The sequence below is a fragment of the Hippopotamus amphibius genome, chromosome 7 (genome assembly GCF_030028045.1).
Source record: "Hippopotamus amphibius kiboko isolate mHipAmp2 chromosome 7, mHipAmp2.hap2, whole genome shotgun sequence".
Taxonomy (NCBI): Eukaryota; Metazoa; Chordata; class Mammalia; order Artiodactyla; family Hippopotamidae; genus Hippopotamus; species Hippopotamus amphibius.
The window spans coordinates 50,137,179-50,160,344 of NC_080192.1; the positions used below are offsets into that span (position 1 = coordinate 50,137,179).

General features: G+C 41.2%; 1 protein-coding gene across 14 annotated transcripts in view; it reads left to right on the forward strand.

The window, feature by feature from the left end:
- The window catches only part of GRIP1 (glutamate receptor interacting protein 1), a 690,600-nt gene that overhangs the window by 495,947 nt on the left and 171,487 nt on the right, over positions 1-23,166 (forward strand). Inside the window, exons 1-2 of one of the 14 annotated variants that reach the window (XM_057741789.1) lie at positions 5,531-5,658; positions 6,039-6,138. The exons of 11 other annotated variants lie outside the window; for them this stretch is intronic. Coding sequence is in view for 1 of the 3 variants with exons in the window: in XM_057741786.1 (XP_057597769.1) it covers positions 5,646-5,658 (13 nt within the window). In the remaining 2 variants the exon portion in view is untranslated. Of the gene's footprint in view, positions 1-5,530; positions 5,659-6,035; positions 6,139-23,166 lie in introns of those variants that run through there. 2 more of the 14 variants (XM_057741787.1, XM_057741786.1) reach the window with 2 other exon arrangements.

The window sequence follows — 23,166 nt, forward strand, 5'->3', positions numbered from 1 at the left end:
GAATTCCAAGTACAAAGATTCTACTACAGATTCTACTACATATCTATGTTTATTAAAAAGAGTCTGTCAATCTGATCTTCCTTTGTTTGACAGATTACTGGTGAATCAAAGTTTGACCACCTGGAGGGTTTGTCCAAATTATTATAGGATATCTGTACAGACTTTTGGTTTAACATATTTTACCATAATTTGTGGCTTTAGCCACTTAGAGATGAGGCGTTTCACCATGTCTGTCTAATGTTCATGAAAGGAAAAGACAGGATACTACACTAGACTTGAAAGCCTAGAGGTAGGTAGTATGCTATTTATTTGATTTCCCTCCTTTTTCCAAGTAGGATAGCTTTCTTTGCTTACGCTAGTCTTGACAAGGAATTCTGGGCAATTCACAAAAGCAGAAAGATGCCAAGTGTTCACATCTGTTGCTTTTCCAAACTTTGGTGCCCCAGGAACATTATCTTAACTCTGTAGCCAAAATGAGGCCACAAAAGTTTGTGTGGGAACTGTGTTTTCCTCCTAGAATATGAGAAAAGACATTTTTCAACTTGGTCATAATTAAATAAAGATGATATGTCTTTCTTGCTTCTCACATTTGAGTATTTGCAGAGGGTGTACAAATATGGAGCTGAGAGTCTGAAATGTCCCTTAGCCCAAGATGTATACCCTCACGCTGTTTAGCATACGTCCAGGAAGGGTCGACACCTACTGAAGAATCAAAGTGTGGAAAACAGTTCAGTGCCCGTGGCACCACGGAGAAGCTGGCAACCTTGAATTAAGGGGGAAGGACGAGGATTTTGAAGGTTTTGCCCTCTCTGTTCACATTTTCCTCTTTGTTAACACACAATTTGACGCTTCATTGCTCTAAATTTTCATTATTACAGTAGATATAGAGTGTGACATTTACACTAGGATTTTATAGCTCTCACACCATTCAGGTGGATGAAGGGCATTTCCTCTGATTTTCAGGCCCAGTTCTCCTTGTGCTCTTTACTTCCACCATTGAGCTTCTCCAAGAAGTGGGTGAGTTTCACCAATGGGAAACTAAACTACATTGACTCAAGCATGTCATATCATACAAAGCATTGTGCTTCACAAAGCATACGTGTGTCGACACATTGTACAGTTTAAATGTCTTACAATTTTGTCAGTTACTTCTCCATAAAACCAGGGAGAAAGGAGATAAAGGGCCATTATATTTGCAACGTGCACTCAGTGATTCAGAAAAAACAAGAGAGATGTCTCTGTATGTATCTGTGCAGATGAAGGATATGAAGGAGGCTTTATAGTGTTCCTGCAGCTCTCACACAATTTTCACATTATTTCAAAAAAATAAAGTTTTGGGGATTTCCCTGGCAGTCCAGTGGTTAAGACATCACCTTCCAATGCAGGGGATGCCGGTTCGATCCCTGGTCGGGGAGCTAAGATCCTATATGCCTTGTGGCCAAAAAACCAAAACATAAAACAGAAGTAACATTGTAACAAACTCAATTGAGTCTTTTAAGACATGCATACTAGTAGTGCAATTGTGAAATTAAATAGATTAATTAATTAATTAAAAAGTTAAAAAAAAAGGGGGGGGGGAATGGTGCCAGGGTGTTGCAGAGGCTGCCCAAAGATGCTGGGTCAAGCTCTGCTGTTAGTGAAGGGATGACTCACATGGGAAGATACCAAGGGGCGAGCACCTCTGCTACTCAGTCAGGCTGTCCTGCATCCTCAAAGGCATCCCAGTGGGCCGAGGTGAGGACAGTGAGGACCACAGTCCTGGGTGCATCTTATTGGAGCGCCTCACAGTCAGCATTAAGAACTGAAAACAATAATGTTTACAAGTGTTGTAATAATTGAATATTTAAGAAATTGGCAATACTATATCACTTCTTCAGAGACAAGTTTCTGAGGTCATAAAGTCAAGACTCTTGGTAGCATTGCAGATATGACTGAGATTCTGCCCACACCCCCATCTGTTTGGTTTTCCTTTGTACTTATCACTACCTGAAACTGACTGATAAATTGATTATTTTTTTTTCTTTCTCATTCCCTCACTGAAACATGAGATACCCTAGGGCAAGTGCTTTATGTGTCCTGTTCACTCCTGTTGTCTCCAGTGCATAGAGCACTGCTTAGCAAATAGTAAGGATTTAAATCAATATTTGGTGAAATGAATGAGCAAGCAAAGATCATCAGGAAGGTTTTCTCTGTGCAGAGTCTCACCTCATAACTAGTATACTTTGCTACAAAAAAAAAATACAACACTGTCTCCGTTTACCATATATTTTCTGACTCATCGTAGGCTGTGCAGCAGCCATTAGGCTGCACCAACTACGGCATTTCTAAGGCAGTCGTCTGCCGCTCAAGACTAATGAATGAAATATAGGTCAGCTAGAAGCTAGAGAATTTTAAAGGCCATAGGTCTCCCCTCTCCCCAGTCTCATTTACTCCTGTTTGAACAGAAAATGTCTGTGCAATCCTCTAACACCTAAAGAGAACATTTGAGCACAATTTAACAGTAAAATTGACAAGATGAGAGTGACTCATTCGAGAATATGTTCTGCTATAGAAAAAAGGCCAAAAAATATGCGAAAATAGCTGGAGTCTATAAATAGAGTGATGCAAAGCAGAACTTATTACTTCTTATGGCAGTCACGCATGAAGGATTTCCTCCTGAGAGCTGATCCACTTTGCTCTGTGGCTGGTGGTACATCCTGAGTTCTCCTCAAATAACTCTGGGCAAAACAAGCAGCTTGATTTGTGTGTTCAGTGCTGCAGCTTTCATTAGTGATTCAGAGAAATGACAGTCTATTATGTTTGAACGTCTCCCCCGCCTTAGTAAACAGGAGTGAAATATAATGAAGTGGTACATAGGCAGCAGGTGATTTTTAAACAATAATTCTTCCAGCATGCAATTTAGGGGGAATTATTTGTAATGAATTAGTCCTGTGCCCGGGTATTCCCTGAGGCCCCCTGTGTTACAGGAGTGGTGGTATTTGGTCAGCGTCGTGCTCTGGGTACAGGAAGTCATCAGAGTGACTCTGATGACGGCCAGAACAGCCTCCCAGTGTCTGAAAACATTTTACAAGCAGGCTCAAGGAGACATGCACAAATGCTTCAAGGAGAAAGTCTTTTCAGTCTACTACTTTGGCACTGAAGAAAAATGAATTCTCCCACTCCCCACGTTAGGGTAACCTTCAGTTCAGGGGGTTTTCTTGTTTGTTTTTTTAAGTTAATTAATTAATTCAGTTAGTTAGTTTTGGCTGCCTTGGGTCTTACTTTCTGTGTGCGGGCTTTCTCTAGTTGTGGCAAGCAGGGGCTACTCTTGGTGGTGGTGAGTGGGCTCCTCATTGCAGTGGCTTCTCTTGTTGCGGAGCACAGGCTCTAGGCACACAGGCTTCAGTAGTTGTGGCACGTGGGCTCGGTAGTTGTAGCTCGTAGGCTCTAGAGCATAGGCTCAGTAGTTGTGGCGCATGGGCTTAGTTGCTCCGTAGTTTGTGGGATCTTCCTGGACCAGGGCTAGAACCCGTGTCCCCTGCATTGGCAGTCAGATTCTTAACCCCTGTGCCACCAGGGACGTCCCAGGGTTTTTTAATTAAGTGACTTTAGAGAATTAGGCTGGGTGAAAGTTGTATGGATAAAATAGATAACCAACAAGGACCTACTGTATAGCACAGGGAACTCTACTCAATGTTCTGTAATAACCTATATGGGAAAAGAATCTGAAAAAAGAATGAATATATGTGTATGTATAACTGAATCACTATGCTCTACACCTGAAACTAACACAACATTGTAAATCAAGTATACTCCACTAAAAAAATATTTTTTAAATAATAGTTCTGTAAAAAAAGGGGGCGGGGAGGGAAATAAAGTTGTGTGAATTGATTGGCACTAGCGAAAGAAAAGAACCATCTTACACAGTTTACTGTAGCATAGAGCAGTTAGGCCCACCAATACCCCTTTCTTATCCTCGGGCTGACATGACTTAGAACAGCGTCCCAACTTCCGTCACTCCCATGTCATAATATGTGTTATATACCTGTTCCACCTCGACTATAATGAATATGATTTTAAGTAAATTTAAATTGATTAATTTTTAATTTAACTTTATCCTACACGTTATTGTCTTGAATTTGACATGCTAAGTATATTTTTCTAATATAAATTTCTAAAAATTGTAACTGAAATTTTTTTTAAAAAGGTTTATGTATTCCCTCAAATGCATCCATCAGTGTTTATGTAGAGTATACTTTGGGAAGAACTGGCTTGGAGTGAGAATCTTCTCCAAAGAGATGTCTTTGAGAACCCCAGCTAGCCGGTATATTGAGGAGTAGTTGTTGGTTTATAGTGCAGAAGCAGAGCATTTGGACGGGAGTGGAAGGCATTTGGGGCTTTTGCTATAAAATGAAAGAAATACTGAAAGAGAGAGAGAAGGTTGAACAATATTAACCCAAAGCCTAGGAAATAACAAGAATGCAGTGATCACAAGAGTAACCTACCCTGGAAAGAGAGAGTGAGGGAAGATAATTATAAAAATACTAGTTGTCATTCACTTCATGCAGTGTGCCAAGTATCGGCCTAACCGTTTTGACGTTGCATTTCTTCCACAGCACCTCCAGGAAGTAAGTTTTGTTCATTTCCCTCTAAGAAATGAGGGAACAAGTTCAGAGAACTAAAGTAACGTGTCCAAGGTCACAGGGCTAGAAAATAGTGGATAAAATAAATGTTATCTAAAATTCATTTTGATAACAGTGAATTTCCAGCAGAGTCCTGAGCAGTGAGTGAAAGGAGAAGCTGGTGAGGAGAAATCTTTGTTTTTTTTTTAAGCTCTTTATTGGAGTATCATTGCTTTACACTGTCGTGCCAGTTTCTGCTGTACAACAAGGTGAATCAGCTGTATTTATGCATATATCCCCATATCCCCTCCCTCCCACCCTCCCTATCCCGGCCCTCTAAGCCATCACCCATCATTGAGTTGATCTCCCTGTGTTATGCGGCAGCTTCCCGCTAGCCATCCATTGTACATTTGGTAGTGTATATATGTCAATGCTACTCTCTCACTTTGTCCCAGCTTCCCCTTCGTCCCCCCAATTCTTTTTTCTTAATCTTTTTTCTTATTTTTCCCCCAATTCTTAATGAGAATGAGGTGTAAAGACTTTGACTCCTCGTGGCCGATGGAACCTCTGCTCTGAAGTAATGTAAGAAATTGTAAGGGGAGTAGGAGCCTCAGAGCCCAGGTGGCCTCTGTCTGTCCAAGTCACAGGATCCCTCTCAGTCATCACTGGCTGTGCCCTTGATTATGGGTGGGTCAGTGAGTAGAGGCTGGGATCATGGGGGTCCTGCCATTATTTCTCTTAAGTAACTGAGGGGAGCAGAAACCGAGGAGGTAAACTGATAGTTTGCTTTAGGCTGTGATGTAATTTATTCTATACATGTGTAATAGTCAAGAAAAAAAAATTGAAATTGGCCAAGCAGGGTTTTAAATACTTGTTCTTAAACCAGTAAGACCATAACTGTCTGCTTTGTGTTTCCCTTCTAAAACCTTAGACTAATCCAGAGTTTTAAGAGAACACTGAATGAATGAAATGAGTCATTTTGCTCTGTGGCAGAGCCTTTCACCCTGAAAAGAGATTTCTACAATCAGTTCATATGTATCTCCCATGATCCGACTCAGTGAGTAAAGACGACTCTGGGCGATGTGCTCAATATACACATTTTCAATTCTCTTAATATTAAACATTCTTGCACATTTCTAAGGACTCTTACTGAGCTAGATGGTAAACTGATGTTAGGAAGATTTCTGCTTCAGAATTGGGAGGGAACTACTTTAGCACACCTGGCGAATCTTTTACTCTTTAGGAGTTTGATTGCACCCCTGGCGCTTTCCTACCTTCTGCATAGGATGTAAACTGCTTACACATTGATTTCATGTACTTTACCCTTGTGTATTTCACCACATCGCTTTTTTTTTCCTCCAGCCAATCCTTTACTTGCTCTCTAAGTCCATTATAAATAAAATGATCTTCTCTCATTTTTTTGTATGTGCCTAGTAGGTTCCAGAAGCTAGCAGTACCCTACAAGCCTCTGTCCTCCTGGAATTGCATGCTAGCGGGGGAGACAGACATTCAACAAGCATTGACTGCCTAACATAAGGTCAGTCTGTGCTAAGTGCAACGAAGTGAAATGAACTAGTGTAAGGAGTAGAGAGTGGTGGGCACAAAGACATGGACTCTGTGTTTCAAAAGAAAGTCAGGGATAGCCTCAATTAGGCAGTAGCAATTGAGTGAGCCTAAAATGAAGGGTGAACCCATATGGTCTGGAGGAAGAGGGTTCTAGGCCAAAAAGAACAGCGAGTACAAAGGCCCTGAGGTCAGAACGGGGCTTGTTAAAGAAACTGAGGGAAGGCCAGCATGGCCAGAAAGGGGGAGTAATGCTGAGAGTGGCGAGAGATGAGGTTGGAGAGAGAGAGAGGAAGACAAAGGTAGGTTCTGTAGGACTTGTAGCAAGAGCTAGAGTTTTATTCTGAGTGTGACAGGAAACCATTGTAGGGATTGAACAATTGAGGTACTGATGCATTTAAAAAAAATTTTTTTTAATTTGTTTATTTATTTTATTTTTTATTTATTGGCTGCATTGGGTCTTCATTGCTGTGTGCGGGCTTTCTGTAGTTGTGGAGAGTGGGGGCTACTCTTCATTGCAGTGCAGGAGCTTCTCATTGCGGTAGCTTCTCTTGTTGCAGAGCACAGGCTCTAGGCGCACAGCCTTCAGTAGTTGTGGCACATGGGCTCAATAGTTGTGGCTTGTGGGCTCTAGAGTGCAGGCTCAGTAGCTGTGGCTCACAGTGGTTGTGGCAAATGGGCTTAGTTGCTCCGCGGCATGTGGTTTCTTCCCAGACTAGAGCTCAAATCCGTGTCCCCTGCAATGGCAGGCAGATTCTTAACCACTGTGCTACCAGGGAAGTCCTGATGCATTTTTTTAAATCTGTCTAGCTTCTATATAGAAAATAGGCTTTAAGGAGACAGGAGTGGAGACAGGAGATCAATTACCATTGAAGTATTTAATTTGAGAAATGGTGGTAGACTCGGACTAGGATGATGGAAGTGGAGGTAGTGAAAAATGGTCAGATTTTGAAGAAAGAGCCCAAAGAACCTACTGACAAATTAGATGTGGAATGTGAGAGGAAAAGGGGAATCTGGAATGAGCCCAAGGTTTTTCCTAACTGGGTAAGTAGTGATGCCATTTCCTGAGACAGATACCCACTGAGGGGGAAACTGATCAGTGAAAGGAGGAGTTAGGGGACTCAGAGGAAAGGTCAGCAGAGACAAATTTTGGAGCAGTCAGTTTGTATTTGTACCCTTGAGGATGAGGGATACCATCTTGGTAGTGCAGATAGATAGAGATGGGATCCAAGGTCTGAGCCTGGGGCTTCCAGCCTTCAGAGGTCAGCCATGAAGGAAGTAGAAGACTTGAAGAAACAGAGGCAGTAGGATGAGAAGCAGGAGAATGTGGTGCCCTGGAACCCAAGTTAAGAATCACATGGGACCAAGGAGGGATTAAAAAAAAACTGAATCAAATATTGACGATAAGATGAATAAGATGAGGACTGAGAACTGGCCATAGGATTGTGTAAGAAGAGAGTTTGTAGTGACTCTAACTAGAGAAGTTTCAGTGAAGTGGTGGGAGTGAAAGCCTGGTTTGAGTGGGCAGAGGTGAGAATAGGACCTAAGTAAACAAAGAATGTGGACAACTCTTTAAAAACTTCAAAAAACTCTAGCAAGAGGAGCAGAAAAATGGGACAGTAGCCAGAGGGGACATGTGGTCTAGGCGAGACTCTCTTTTTAAATACGGGAGAAGATGCAGCGTGCTTGTTTGCTGATGTGGTTGATCTGGTGGAGAGGGAGAAAATGACGCAGGAGGGAAAGGGGATGAAAGCCAAAGCAAAGTCTTTGAAGAGGCTCGAGGGGGCCGTCCAGCATGCAGTTGGAGGTGTCAGCGGGAGGGAAGGCAGACGAAGCCAGGGGCACAAAGACAGGACGATTGTGGTAGCTTTCCTGCTAAGAAGATACGTGAAACCTCTTCTGATTGCTCTGTTTTCTTCTTGAAATAATAGGTGAGGTCATCACAGAGAGGAAGGAGGGGAAGGGGACGACGCAGGCTTGTAGAGCAAGGAGGAGGTGTCATTTCAAAGGTTGGGAGAGTAGATTGCCTTGGGCAGTGTCCAAGGATTACCCTGCAGCCCTGTAGATCCCTAACTAAACCGAACCCTCTGCTCTCTTAAAAACCCGACTTCTTCAAATCAAAAAGAGATGAAATAAACTTACACATCTGATTCTGATGCCACCATGTCATCCCCACATATCATATTCCATCTCCCCTAGGTGCTCTCCTACAGCTTCTGCCTTTTGTAAGCATTTCTTTTTATGAACACCCAGAATATTATGTGGGTTTTTTTGGGGGGGTTGGGTTTTTTAAAATTATTTATTGTATTATGTGTTTTTATTAAACCTTTTGGCAGATTAGCTCATCCTGTTTCAAGTCGCTCTGCAATTATTTTCCTGGATTCTAGACTTACCTCTAATTTAAGGTTATGGTCCCTTATGTTCAAGGAAATGTTTCTTTATTAAAAATTCTCCCTCCAAGCTTTGCCTAGTAGGGTTCATAGCTGGGTACAGTCCATGGTTGTTGTAGTAAAGACTTCGTTCACCACCTCCTTTAGAGTCTGGTCACTGTTGTGTGTCAAACCTTGCAAAATGCTGAGATGGAATGACGAGGCGTAGCCCATAGTATTCTTACCGCTCTTTTCCAAACACCGAAACCTAGCACAGTCACTTGTACACACGCACATCTGCATACACAGACACACAGACACACACATCTTTCCTTCTGTTTTCTCTTTCAGTATAGGAAACTTCACATCTACCTTCTTCTGCTTCAATATTTTTAGAGACAGGAAACTTACTATTTTACAAGGCAGCCCCTGCTTTTTAAAATATCTGCCTGTTAGGAAGTATTCCTTATGTCAGTGGGCTGTCATTTCCCACCTTATACCTCTACCCATTGGCTCTTCTAATTCTTCTGACCTTCCCCAGTGTTTTGCGTACTTTAATGCATCTATCCACTCTTTCCTGAGCTGTCGTTTAATCAGGTAAAGCGTGTTCCTTCCTTCAGCCTGGCTTTCTGTGACATATTTTTCACACCCTGGTAGTCTTTCTCCAGTTTGTAACGCTCTCTAGCATGTGGTAGCCAAAACTGAATCCTTCCTCCAGCTAAAGAGCACAGAGTACAAGAAAACCAGTGCCTTCCCTGAGCTGAGTGTTCCGCTCGATTAATGCAGATTAAGATTGTATTTTTAAATGAAATAAGGAACTCAAAGTCGATAGGCCTTGTTCTCATGAGTATCTCTCAAGAGCGAGGCTTCCTCCCTTGAACTGTATCACTTCATATAATTCTAGGCAACATGGTACCCAGCTCTCGAATGATTCAGTTCATCTTTCCAACACAGTGGAAATAATCTCTGTTCCTTCACATCACATATATTTACCACTCTTCTTAGCGGTGAATTAGCCATAAATTTGGCAAGCATCTAACAGTGTTAAGAATTTTGAGCATAGCAGAACCAAGGACAGAGCTCTGCAGCACTCCCACCAGAAACCTTGACCTTCCCCCATCAACAATGATTTTCAGGCTTTGGGTATCATCCTCAATGAGCTTCAAAGACATCAACTTTTAGTTCACAGTACTCTGTTCTGTCCACACATTATCATGAGAGATCTTTCTCAAAGCGCACTGAAATACTCAAATATGTATTTCCATTATATTGTCTTTATATATAGGTATCCCTTGGAGATATTACAGGTTCAGGTTCAGGTCCAGACCACCACAATAAAGTGAGTCACACGAACTTTTTGGTTCCCCCATTGTATATAAAAGTTATGTTTACACTATGCTATACTCTAAGTGTGCAGTAGCATTATGTCTTTTAAAAAGGATGTACACATCTTAATTTAGAAATACTTTATTGCTAAAAATTGCTAACCATCATCTGAGCCTTCAGCAAGTCTTAATCTTTTTGCTGGTGGAGGGTCTTGCCTCCATGTTGATCGCTGCTGACTGACCAGGGTGGTGGTTGTTGAAGGTGGGGTGGCTGTGGCAGTTTCTTAAAACAAGACAGCAGTGATGCTTGCTGCATCAATTGACTCTTCCTTCCATGAACGATTTCTCTGTAGCATGCAGTGATGGGATAGCATTTTACCCACAGTAGAATTTCTTTCAAAATTGGAGTCAATCCTCTCAAACCCTGCCACTGATTTATCAACTAAGTTTATAAAATAGTCTAAGTTTTTTCATTGTCATGTCAACAATCTTCACAGCCTCTTCATCAGGAGTAGTTTCCATCTCAAGAAACTACTTTGTTTGCTCATCCACAAGAAGCAACTCCTCATCCATGAAAGGTTTTATCAGAAATTATAGCAATTCAGTCACATCTTCAATCTCCACTTCTAACTGTATTTTTCTTGCTATTTCCACCATATGTGTAGTTACTTCCTCCCCTAAAGTCTTGAACCCTTCAAAGGAGGGTTGGAATCAACTTCTTCCAAACTCCTATTATTGCTGATATTTTGACCTTTTCCCATGAATCATGAATGTTCTTCATGGCATCTAGAATGGTGAATTCTTTCCAGAAGGTTTTCAAGATACTTTGCCCAGATCCATCAGAGGAATCACTCTCTATGGCAGCTATAGCATTGTGAAATGTATTTCTTAAATAATGAGACTTGAAAATCAAAATTACTCCTTGATCCATGGGCTGCAGAAAGGACGTTATGTTAGCAGACATGAAAACATTAATCTCATTGTACCTCTCCATCAGAGTTCCTGGCTGACCAGGTACACTGTCAGTGAGCAGTCATATTCTGAAAGGAATCTTTTTTCTGAGCAGTGGATCTCAACAATGGACTTAAAATATTCAATAAGCCATGTTGTCAAACAGATGTGCTGTCCTATAGGCTTGTTGTTCCATTTATAGAGCACAGGCAGAATAGACTTAGCATAATTTGTAAGGGCCCTAGGATTTTTGGAATGGTAACTGAGAATTGGCTTCAACTTAAAGTCACCAACTGCATTAGCTCCTAACTGACAAGAGAATGAACCTGTCCTTTGGAGCTCTGAAGTCAGGCATTGACTTATCCTCTCTAGCTATGAAAGTCCTAGATGGCATCTTCTTCTGATACAAGGCTGTTTCATCTACATTGAAAATCTGTTGTTTAGTGGAGCCACCTTCATCAATAATCTGAGCTAGATCTTCTGGATAGTTTGCTGCAGCTTCTGTATCAGCAGTTGCTGCTTCACCTTGAGCTTTTATGTTATGGAAATGGCTTCCTTCCTTAAACCTCATGAACCAAGGACTGCCAGCTTCAAACTTTTCTTCTGCAGCTTCTTCACATTTCTCAGCCTTCCTAGAATTGAAGAGAGTTAGAGCTTTGTTCTGCATTAGGCTTTGGCTCAAGGGCATATTGTGGCTGGTTTGATCTTCTATTCAGACCACTTCAACTTTTTCCATATCAGCAAGAAGGCTGTTTTGTTTTCTTATCATTCCTGTGTTCACTGGAGGAGCACCTTTAATTTCCTTCAGAAACGTTTCCTTTGCATTCACAACTTGGCTGACTGCTTGGCACAAGAGGCCAGCGTTCGGATTATCTCAGCTTTTGACACGCCTTCCTCACTAAGCTGAATCCTGTCTAGCTTTTGATTTAAAATGAGAGATGTGTGACTCCTTTCACTTGAACACTTGGAGGCCATTGTAGGGTTATTAATTGGCCTAATTTCAATATTATTGTGTGTTTAGGGAATAGGGAAGCCCAAAGGGAGGGAGAGAAATGGGGGAAAGGCCAGTAAGTGGAACAGAACACACACATTTATCGATTAAGTTCACCATCTCGTGGGCGCAGTTCATGGTGCCCCAAAACAATGACAATAGTAACATCAAAGATCACTAATCACAAACAGAGCAATAATGAAAAGGTTTGAAATATTGCGAGAATTACCAAAATGTGGCAGAGAGACATGAAGTGAGCAAATGCTGTTGGGAAAATGGTGCTGATAAACTTGATACAGGTTTGCCACAAACCTTCAATTTGTAAGAAGCGCAATAAAGCGAAGCACAGGAAAATGAGGCATGCCTTTATAATGTTGGTTTGAACGCCTTATTTTTCAGTGGATTATTTTTATAATCCTTGATAAAGTTTTGCCAGGACATGGCATCAATCCCAGAGATCTAGGATTTCCAGATCCCCTGATTGTAGAAATTTAGATGCTCACTTGTTCCCAGCCTTTTGGTGTATCTTTCATTTTTATTTTTGTTTCATTATTACATCTGCATATTCTTTTAATTCTCTGGGAGGTAATTTACCTGACTCTGGAAACTTGAATATCTTTTTCTATTTATTTTTATTTATTTTTTTAAAGCTCTTTATTGCAATATAATTGCTTTACACTGTCGTGCCAGTTTTTGAGGTACACCAAAGTGAATCAGCTGTATTTATACATATATCCCATATCCCCTCCCTCCCACAACTCCCTTTCACCCTCCTTATCCTGGCCCTCTAAAGCATCACCCATCATCGAGTTTATTTCCCAATGTTATGCAGCAACTTCCCACTAGCTATCTATTTTACATTTGGTAACGTATACACTACCAAACTTGAATATATTTTAAACAACTAAGGGATTATTTTAATATCACTTTACGTACCTTTGGCATCAGTTTCCTCTTACTTTAATCTTAAACTCTATCCTTTCTGGTTTAAGATTATTCTCCTTAGAAGCTGCTGGAGATGCATTGTTGGAATAGAGTAGCTTGACATTTCACCATGCTAAAAGTAACTTTACACCAGCTTCTATCAGAAGTAGACTTCTTCCCCAGGTTCTTCTTCTTTTGGCCTAGAGAACTTGGAAAAATTACTCTAGTTGACCTTACCATCTCCTGTTAGCTGTAGTTCTCACAAAGCTGCTGGAGATGCATTGTTGGAATAGAGTAGCTTGACATTTCACCATGCTAAAAGTAACTTTACACCAGCTTCTATCAGAAGTAGACTTCTTCCCCAGGTTCTTCTTCTTTTGGCCTAGAGAACTTGGAAAAATTACTCTAGTTGACCTTACCATCTCCTGTTAGCTGTAGTTCTCACAAAGTTGTCGAGATTTTAATAAAACATATTCAAGAAATATTCTTTCTAGGAAGCAAGATGAAAGTAGCAGTCATTATGGTGGCAAGGACTCCCCTTCTGCTCTCCGGGCACATGGAATAAAGGGAAGAAAATATTAGAAGTTGGCAAAAAAATGAAATGGCAAATATTTAAAATGCTGATTATATCAAGTGCTATCAAGGATATAGGAAAATAGAACATATATTGTTGGCAGAGATATAAAATTTTTGGAAGACACATTGGTAGCATCAATCAGAGTGTTTAAAAGTATATGCGCTTTTCCCAACATTTGTGAGAATGTATTCTACAGTAATCTGCACACTTGGGCACAAAGATGTAACCATATGTGTCTACTTATAAGATGTGGTAATTTTTGAGAATTGCCCCAATCTGATAAAAAAAAAACTTTGAAAAAGTACAAGTAGCCCCTCAATCATCATTGTCACCATCGCTCACTGCCCCTGAGGGAGAGCATCACTGGCTTTGAAGGAGGGTGGCCCTGCGGGTGGGAAGGGGCCTCTCCCTTCTCTGGTGCCTCACTGCTGAAAGTGGGGACTGAGAGTCCCTTTAGTCATACATGAGTTGGGCAGGTGAGGTGTGGTTGACTGTGAGAATGGGCAGGTCTGGGAGTGAAGTGTGCCAGCGGATTGTGGTGTATTCAGGGATGTTCATTGGCGCTTTGCTTGTTAGTGAAATATTGGAAACAACCTAAAGTATTCATCAGTTAAGGGATGGGCAAACAAGTTAGGGTACTGCCACACTAAGAGAGATTATAAAACTATTAAAAAGTATGAGGTAAACGTATAGACCATGTCATGAAAAGATCTCCAAGACACATTGCCGTGTTGAAAACAGCAAGTTTTGCTTGGTTTAATCCAATCTTGGTTAAAAGTTCGTGCCTGAAAACAGAACGGAAAGTTGGGCACAGACTCTGACGGGGGTTTCCTCTGAGATGAGAGGAGGAGTAGAGGGAGAGTGTGGAAGGGTGCTCTCAGGCTTTGCTCCATGTACTTCTGTATCGTCTGAATCTTCCACTAAAATATATTTGTGTAATACCTGGGTGGTTTTTTAAAAATACTGTAATGACAACAAAGAATGTTAGTGGTTGGGCGCCACCTGGCATAACCACATCTTGGTGGACATACCGGACCCAGCCCTACAGATGGAGAAGAAGAGGAGGAGGCATCCCTGCCAGCTGGTACTACACAGAACCGACAAACTTGAAAATATTTATCCGTGTGTCAAGAAGCCCGTCTGCAAGAGAGAACAACAAAAATGTGAGGGTATCACCATTCATTTAGGTAAAAGAAAATAGAAGATTGGAAACAAAAACCATCACTGGTTTCTAACATTTTGTCCTATGCATAGGGGGTCCATGTGTTCTCTGTAATCCCAGAAGCATAACGAGAACTCATACGTCAGAGGTCACCAGCAAGTATCATCCCACTGGCTGAGGACAGCTGAGATGCACTTGGCCAGCAAATACCATGAGGCAGTACTCATTGCTCTTCACTCTCTTTCGTGTCCACACCCTACTGATCAAGTTACACATGGCTTGCTTCATTCTTTGAATGTATCTGACTTAGTGTACCTGCATTTGGATTTTTCACCCATGCTGTCAGGGTAAATTATAGGAAATCAGATTTGGAAGCAATTTAAGGTCGAACTTTCTAAGAAGTGCTGAAAGGCAACCCAGCTTCCTGGCTGGGAACATAGACTCTGGGGTTAGCCTGCCTTATTTGAGTTCTGGCCCTGCTACCTACTGCTGTGTAAACTTTGGTTGCTTAAGTTTCGTGCTTTCATGTATCAGTTTTCCCATTGTGTGAAATGAGAGAGTAGTGAGACTAAATGGGTTAATGCCTATAAAGCATCTATATTAGTTATCTATTGCTGGTGACAGTACTACTGCAAATTTCACAGCTTAAAAAGAACACACGTGCATGATCTCACAGTCTCTGTGGGTCAGTCATCAAGGCACAACTTCTCTGGTTCTCTTTTTAGGGACTCACAAAGCTCAGTCAGGGTATCAGCTAGGGCCGCAACCTCCTCTGAGACTTGCCTGGTTAAGGGTCTACTTTTAAGCATGTGCAGCGTGTTGGCAAAGTTCAGTTCAGGGCTTCGGTTTCTTGCTCGGCCATCAGCCAGAGGCTTTCAGCCCTAACCCAGTTGCCTGCTTTTCCAAAACCCACAGGGGCAGGAAAGTCTCCAGCAAGATGGGTGCCACCGTCTTATGTGCATAATCACATACACGTCATCACATACATCCTGGCACCTTTTCCATATTCTGCAGTTAGAGATAAGTCGCAGATCACACTCAAAAAAAGCAGATAACACAAGACCTTATGGTCGTAAGTTAGGCATCGAGAATGACTGCCTTAGCTCTGTCTGCCACAGCCTATACTAACTCAAACCCAGTACCTAGAAGGTGCCTAATATATGTAGTTAGTTTAATGCAAACTGTCTGAAGAAGATAATAGGTAGCTTTCTGAGAAGATTAGTTTCTCACACTGGGGTACTCAGGCAAGATTGGATGGTGACCGTAAAGAAAATCAAATGGAGGTAGGTCTTGAACCTGATGACCTTTAAGATCATCTGCGATTTAATTCAGCCACCAGACAGGTGAACAAACTGTGCTCCTCTTTCAGAGTCCCCTCCAGCATCTTTCTGGGTTTGTTGCTGCTCTTCTTCTTGCATGGTATCTTATCATAAATGGAAGTTGAATTTTGTCAGAAGCTTTTTCTGCATCTATTGAGATGATCGTATGGTTTTTAATCTTCACTTTGTGAATGTGGTGTATCACATTGATTGATTTGCCGATGTTTAAGAATCCTTGCATCCCTGGATAAATCCCACTTGATCATGGTGTATGATCCTTTTAATGTATTGCTGGATTTGGTTTGCTAGTATTTTGTTGAGGATTTTTGTGTCTATGTTCATCATGATACTGGCCTGTAATTTTCTTTTTTTGCGGTATCTCTGTCTGGTTTTGATATCAAGGTGATGGTGGCCTCATAGAATGAGTTTGTACGTGTTCCTTCCTCTGTAATTTTTGGAAATAGTTTCAGAAGTTTAGGTGTTTTGCATGATATATTTTTTTCATTTTTACCTGACTTCCCCTGTGTAAATGGCAACTAGAGAGCATCCTATATGATTTTCTCTAAGAATTCTGAGAGTGACTTTGGTCCCTCTTAAAACAGCTGAATTTAGGGGTGGGGTAGGGAGGAAGGAAAGAAATACATTTTACCTTGACTATGATTTGCAGAGGTGCAAGCCCTGTTTTCAGCTCTTGGGTCTCTCAAAACCCTAATCAGGTTTGTGTACCTAGACTGCACTCAATAAAGGCTGTGTAACATGACTGGGAAGAGGGAGAGATGATGGATTGGACTTCGAGGCTCTCTCTAGATCTCGCTGCTGACAAACAACGGTTTTACCCATCTGATTCACTCCCCAGCTCAGCCTCCGCTGTTTGCACTGAAGGCTTGATTAATATAATCTTTCTGTTTAGTAGCCCAGCCATGGAAGGGGACGAACAAGGCAGTTCCATTGTGGCAGCACAGAATCCAGAAAGCTGTTGTTTACGCCTGAGAAGTTATGAATTTGAGACATACATAGCCTTGCATGTGAATTGCATCCGTGCATACACCAGCCCTATTTCTGCATTCCACCTCTGAGAAATGTGACCGAAGAACCACATGTGCCACACATGCCAACACCCCAGTGCACCCTGCGTCGCACATGCAGTAGCACCTGGTCCTGTTGTGCTGGGGAGGGGGAGGCGGACGACCGAGGCGCTCTACAGCCATGCGAGTAACTAAGTATTAGACGTACAGTTACCATGATGCATCCTTGTTATTTCTTTAATTTAAGCAATTTCCCGGTAGAGTGTTGAGGTGTTAATTGCTTCCGCACTTCTTTAGTTGACAGATGTGTTCTTTTTCACCTGGGTAAGAGAAGCAATTATTGTAATGCTCTCCTGGGCTTAGGGAGATATTCTTTAATAGATTTTAAAGGCATTGGTGGGGCAGTGTGCTTTTACAAAGAAACTGCCCTCTGCCCTGCTCATACTTGATAACATGGGTGGATATGGTATTCAGACCACACGATGAATCTGTTAAAGAGAAATATGCAATGGAGGAAAAAAAGACAGGAGTAATATTTTCTCAGGAAATATATATCCAGATTTCAGATATGAGAAAAATGTGTTCCTATGTGTGTGTATATCACTTAGAAGAACAAAGACTAAACAAAATAACAACAAAAAAAGAGTAAGACTTTTCTTTCAACATTCAGCAGGGCATATTTCTCATGAACTTCAACACAAAGTTGTTATTTTCTGGGACTGATGCGGGCTTCCAAATGACGGTCTGGCGGGTCGCTAACTCAATACAAATCAGTAAATACTCTTTTACCCATTGTGTGAACGTGACTTTCACAATCCGCTTGAACCACAAGTAATTTTATGTTTCATATTTACATTCAAGAAGAAAAAGAAAAACAGTCTTAGAATTTTTGTTAAAATTTGGAACTTGTTTTTGGCGAGGGTCACTTTGGCAACTTGCCAAGCCAAGACAACCCGTGTTAACCAAAGTGATTTCACGAAAAGAAAGAAAACTTAATTTAGAGTGACAGCACCTGGTTTTAAGTTCTAGCAAGATAGTTTGCCTGATACGGTGTCCTTAGGCAAATCATCTAACCTTGAAAGGCTTCTGTGTTTCATCTTTCAGATCCTGGGTTTCTGTGAGAATCAAATGAGAAAATGTGACTCTGCTGGGCACCTCTTCAAGTGGTATACAGATGTAAGATGGTGTGATCAAAGGAAAATATAGGCTTCGTGGTACCCAAAGCTTATGCAGTTTGAAGGAAGGCAGCTCTTTAAGGAAAAACATACAAAAATATCTTTTTAAAACTTTACAAAACCATGTGACCATGTGAACACCTTGCTAGGACCTCTGCCAAGGCTTTGGAAGAAGCCTGTGGCAGTGAAGGTCCTGGAAACTTAGAAGTCAGTAGCTTTCCCTGTGTGTTACTATTACAGACTTATAGAATGCCAGAGCTGGGAGTGGCCATACCTGCCACCTGATGGGGGTTCACACCTGTGTTTTCCCCAGTAGAAACTTCTTTGGAAGCAAAATCTTACATGGAGAAACAGAAGAGAAAACAGACAGGAGGAGCTGAAGTTAGGATAAGGGATTTAGAACTGTGTGTGTGTGGCCTCCTCCTTCCTTGGGTACCTGAGAACGTCAGTTGAAAGTGACGTTTGGAGAAACACTGTATTTGATTGATTTGAAGACACCCCCCACCCCATTTTAACTACCATGAAACCAGGATGCACCTTACAGTTGTTCTTGAACCTGCAGCGGTGTGATGTCATCATTGTTGCCTGTGCATGATCTTACTTGGTTGTAATTCCTGGTAATATGATTGGATAAATGCAACCCCTTGAAGTTTCAGGCAATATATCATTTAAGGACCATTTGAGGCGGGAACGTGCAGTGTTGTCTAAAACATTTTGTTGACCCACTGGGGGAAGATCCAGGAAGCATAAGCATCATAACTTGCCAAATGTGTCTCAGCAGCTTGGAAGAAAGACCAAGAGACAATAACAGAGCCCTATCTCAGAAATCTGCATCATCAGTGTTCTTGAGGTCCAGAGGACATATAAAGACATCAGTGACACTGGTTCAGAAAGTGAGTGCAAAGAAGATGTAGAAGTCCCTTAACTGACTTAATTTACATATCTTTCTATATGCATTTTGATTTCTTTTGTAAGTATAAAAAATTTTAAACTTAGTGGTAAAAAAGCAGTATGTTGTAATTTAATTGGCAGCATTTCTTAGAGGTAAAAAACAACAGCATTCCTTAAAAGTGATGGCATCTTGAAGTTAATGAAATACAGTAGTTTTAAAACCATTTAGTTCAATTTTCTCATTTTGCAGTTCAGAGATTAATACCCAGAGAGGGTTTAGTGACTTGCCCAAGGCAATATGGCTGATTTTTCCAGGACGTAGTGAGCTAGTTGCAAATATTTTTCAAGTAGCTGTTCCCTAGTAAGCCCCAGACTAGAACCTTCACTCTTTATTTCACTAATCATCACTAATCAGATTTATTATTTTTTAATTGCTTAGGATCTGTATTTCCTACTAGAATATAAATTCCTGAGGGCAAGGATGAAGTTGGTCTTATTTACTGCTAGATAGCAAGGTGCCTAGCAGTTAGCAAATGATCAGTAGATTTTCCAATGGGAGGATGGATGGGAGGATGGAAGGATGGATGGATGGATGGGTGGATGGGTGGATAGATGGATGGATGAAGGAGGGGTAGATGAAGAGAGGGATAGATGGGTGGATGGATAGATGGATGGAGGAATGGAGGGATGAAGGAAGGGATAGGTGGAGGGATGGAAAGGACTAAAACATTTCATACTCTGATTGAGGCTACAAGATAGTTTGATATGGTGGTGTTATATATGGCGATTAATGTACTAATACATTTATGGGCTGAGCAAAGGAAATAGTAATAACTCTGGTTTGTCTTCTCATTCCCTTGCTGCTCGCCCTAATGGGGAGCCTTTCCCTTGAGACAAGAATATGGTTGTTTTTCAAATAGAGGAGGAAAAAAAGAGCTGGACCAGGAGCGGGACCAGGAGAGAAGGCTGCCCTTCTTGTCAGGGTAGAGGAAGCTGACAGGGAGGATGTGCATGTAGGATGGGGGAGCTGTCCTTGACATGCGCAGCACAGCCTCCTCCAGTTCTGGATTCCAGTGGCGTTTCAGTAGGGCTCTAATAAAACGGAAACTCACTGCAGCAGACTGCCTGGCTTCTCCGTGGACAGTCCACCAGGCTCCCTTGATGCCTTTCCTCTTGGTATCTGCAGTGACTACACTATTAGTTTTCCATCTGTTCCTTTATTTGAAATGGATCGTCTCATAAAACAAGAGAAAGTCAAATAAATGCCCCTGACATCTGTAACAAAATGAGAGGGACAGATTTACAGATTTACTGTTGCCCTGGTGGCTTGGAATTGGCCTGAGGCTGGCCTTATGTTTCCGCTCTTTTCTCAGTAGTATTTCATCTACGCATTCTTGTGTCCATTGTTCAGCAATTATTTTATGACCGTCTGAACATTTATAGCATTCAGTTATGTGAGAAGGCAACCGCATGCACCTCAGACAGATACAGACTCCTGCTTAACAAACCAATTCTCAAGTCTCAAGGTTCCTCATCTGTAAAATGGAAGTGTTATCCTCTTCACGGGGTTGTCCTGAAGGTTAAATTAGATGACAGATGGGAACCATTTTGAGAAGTGTTCACTGCTTTAAAAGGATGGATAATCTTAAACGGTGTCAGGGATTTCTTCATTTTAATTTCTCTCTTCAATCCAGTTATCTCACTCCAGGTAGACTCACAAATGCTTAGGTCTCCATGGAAGGAAGAGGCCAAGTAAGTGTACTCGAAGTCCCATTTTGTATTGAAATCAGAGCTCTGATTTCCTGTGGAAGTTTATCCTCCCTTCATTTCATTTTCAGGCAGAATGGCCCCCCCAAGCATTGTTCTTTTAATTGTCTTTGAAGAGGCAATGACCCCTAAGCAGTGTTTAGCTCCCTGTCTTGGGCACTAGCTAAGCTCCTAACTCCTTGATGACTCGCTCTCACTAGCTACCAGTGCAGCCTCACCTGAGACAAGAATATGGTTGTTTTTCAAATAGACCAGGAAAAAAAGAGCTGGACCAGGAGTGGGACCAGGAGAGAAGGCTGCCCTTCTCGGGGTTTTCCTTTGTTGTTGTTTTTTTTATGTTTGTTTTTAAAATTATTGAAGTATAGTTGGTGTACAGTGTTGTTAATTTCTTCTGTACAGCAAAGTGACTCAGATATACATATATATACATTCTTTTTTCATATTCTTTTCCATTATGGTTTATCACAGGGTATTGAATATAGTTCCCTGTGCTATGCAGTGGGACCTTGTTTAGCCATCCTATATACACTGGTTTACCTCTGCTAATACCAAACACCCATTCCTTCCCTCCTCTACCTCCCCCTTCCCCTTGGCAACCACAAGGGGGAGAGGGAGGTTCTCTGTGTCTGTGAGTCTGTTTGTGTTTCATAGAGATGTTGATTTGTATCGTAGTTTAGATTCCACATATAAGTGATATCATATGATATTTGTCTTTCTCTCTCTGACTTACTTCACTTAGTATGATAATCTCTAAGTCCATGCGTGGTGCTGCAAATGACATTATTTCATTCTTTTTGATGGCTGAGTAATATTCCATTGTATATATGTACCACATCTTCTTTATCCATTCATCTGTCAGTGGACATTTAGGTTGTTTCTGTGTCTTGGCCATTGTGAATAGTGCTGCTGTGAACAAAGAGATGCATGTGTCTTTTTGAATCTCAGGTCTTCCTTTGCTTCTGGAGTATTTTTTCTCACCCATGCAGCTAGACAAGACATATTTCTCATCTATTGTTGTTCAGCTGAACTCCCAGACCAGACCATCTGATCACTCTAATCCTAGCATGGGAGCTCTGCTTCTTCATATCTAAATAGTTATTCACTATAAGATATGGCCAAAAGGATATCCTAAAAGATAAGCAAAAATAAAAGACCCTCTCCCCAAAATATCTCATTAATTTGCTAAGCAAATTTTGATACCTCTGTTTCTCCAACTATTTGACTGAAATGGTAGTAATATTGCAAGTAAATTTCTTACTTTCACCTAAAGAAAGAATTTAAACTTGCAAATACACATCCATATCCTACAGGAGGCTTTCCCAGGACCACAGGTTGAACTGTTTGTTGTTCTTCAGGCTCCCAGGCCATGCTGTGCACCAATCACATTTCACTGAAATTATTAGTATAGACATTTGTCTCTTAGACATTTAGAACGCAAGCTGCAGAAAGGTGGAGGCTGTGATTGTGGGTCTTGGAAATGCTAGCCCTTAGCAGAATCTGACAATAGCAGATGCTCACAAAATATTTTGGACCAAAATGGTCCACAAGTAGCTGTAAGAATGCAGTTAACTTCTCTAGGAAAACATTGAAGATCAGAGTAATTGCAGAGTTAGCTGTGCCAGTTGCTTAGTTTCACTTGTAGAAGCCAGGTTTCAATCATGTGAGTACAACCACCCGAAAGTAAAAGTCACAGATGGAGAGTTTTCGCAAAGGAAAATCGCCTGGGGCTCTTGAGACAAGTGCAATTATTGGATCTCCTGGTCAGTGCCTTTTTCTGGTCCTTATGGATTCTCAGATACAAATGTCCAGCCCTCAGGCCATCCTGCTCAGAAATAGGGAGAGTTTCACTGAGATGAGTCACTTCCAGTTTCTGATGTCTTGTGTATGGTTTCATCTTGATTTTTAGATGCCTACGCAGGAACATATCACTGATAGGTTTGACATCATTTGCAGTTTCATGCCATGCACACAGATTATAAAATGTCAGCCCAGCAGAGGATGCTCTCTGATTTTTGCATTGCTCAAATCTGATCTGGCTTATAGTCTTCATGATTTCTTAAGTAGAGTACATGGATGGAGTTCAGGATATCCATGAATTCCCCTGAAACTGTGTACAGAATTTTTCTAGGAAGAGGGCCCATGGCTTTCATTAGATTCGCAAAGGAATTTATGATTCAACAAGTGGTTGAATACTTTTGCTAATTGTTTTGTCTTTTAATTAAAGCAATAAAAATGCAGTAGAAGATTGGCAACCTGCATACCTGGAGTTTTTCTTTATCCAGATAATAATGATGATGATAACTGTAACACCAAGACTGACATGTATATTGAGCACTTACTATGTGGCAGGTACTATGATAAGTCCCTTATGAGAATTTTACCACTTAATCTTCACAATACCCTAAGGGTAGGTACTTTTTTTAACCATTTTTAAAAATTGACATATAGTTAATTTACAATGTTGTGTTGTTTCCAGGACCTGCTCATCACGAATATGGTGGGCGGTGTGGTGTGCTTACCTGGGCC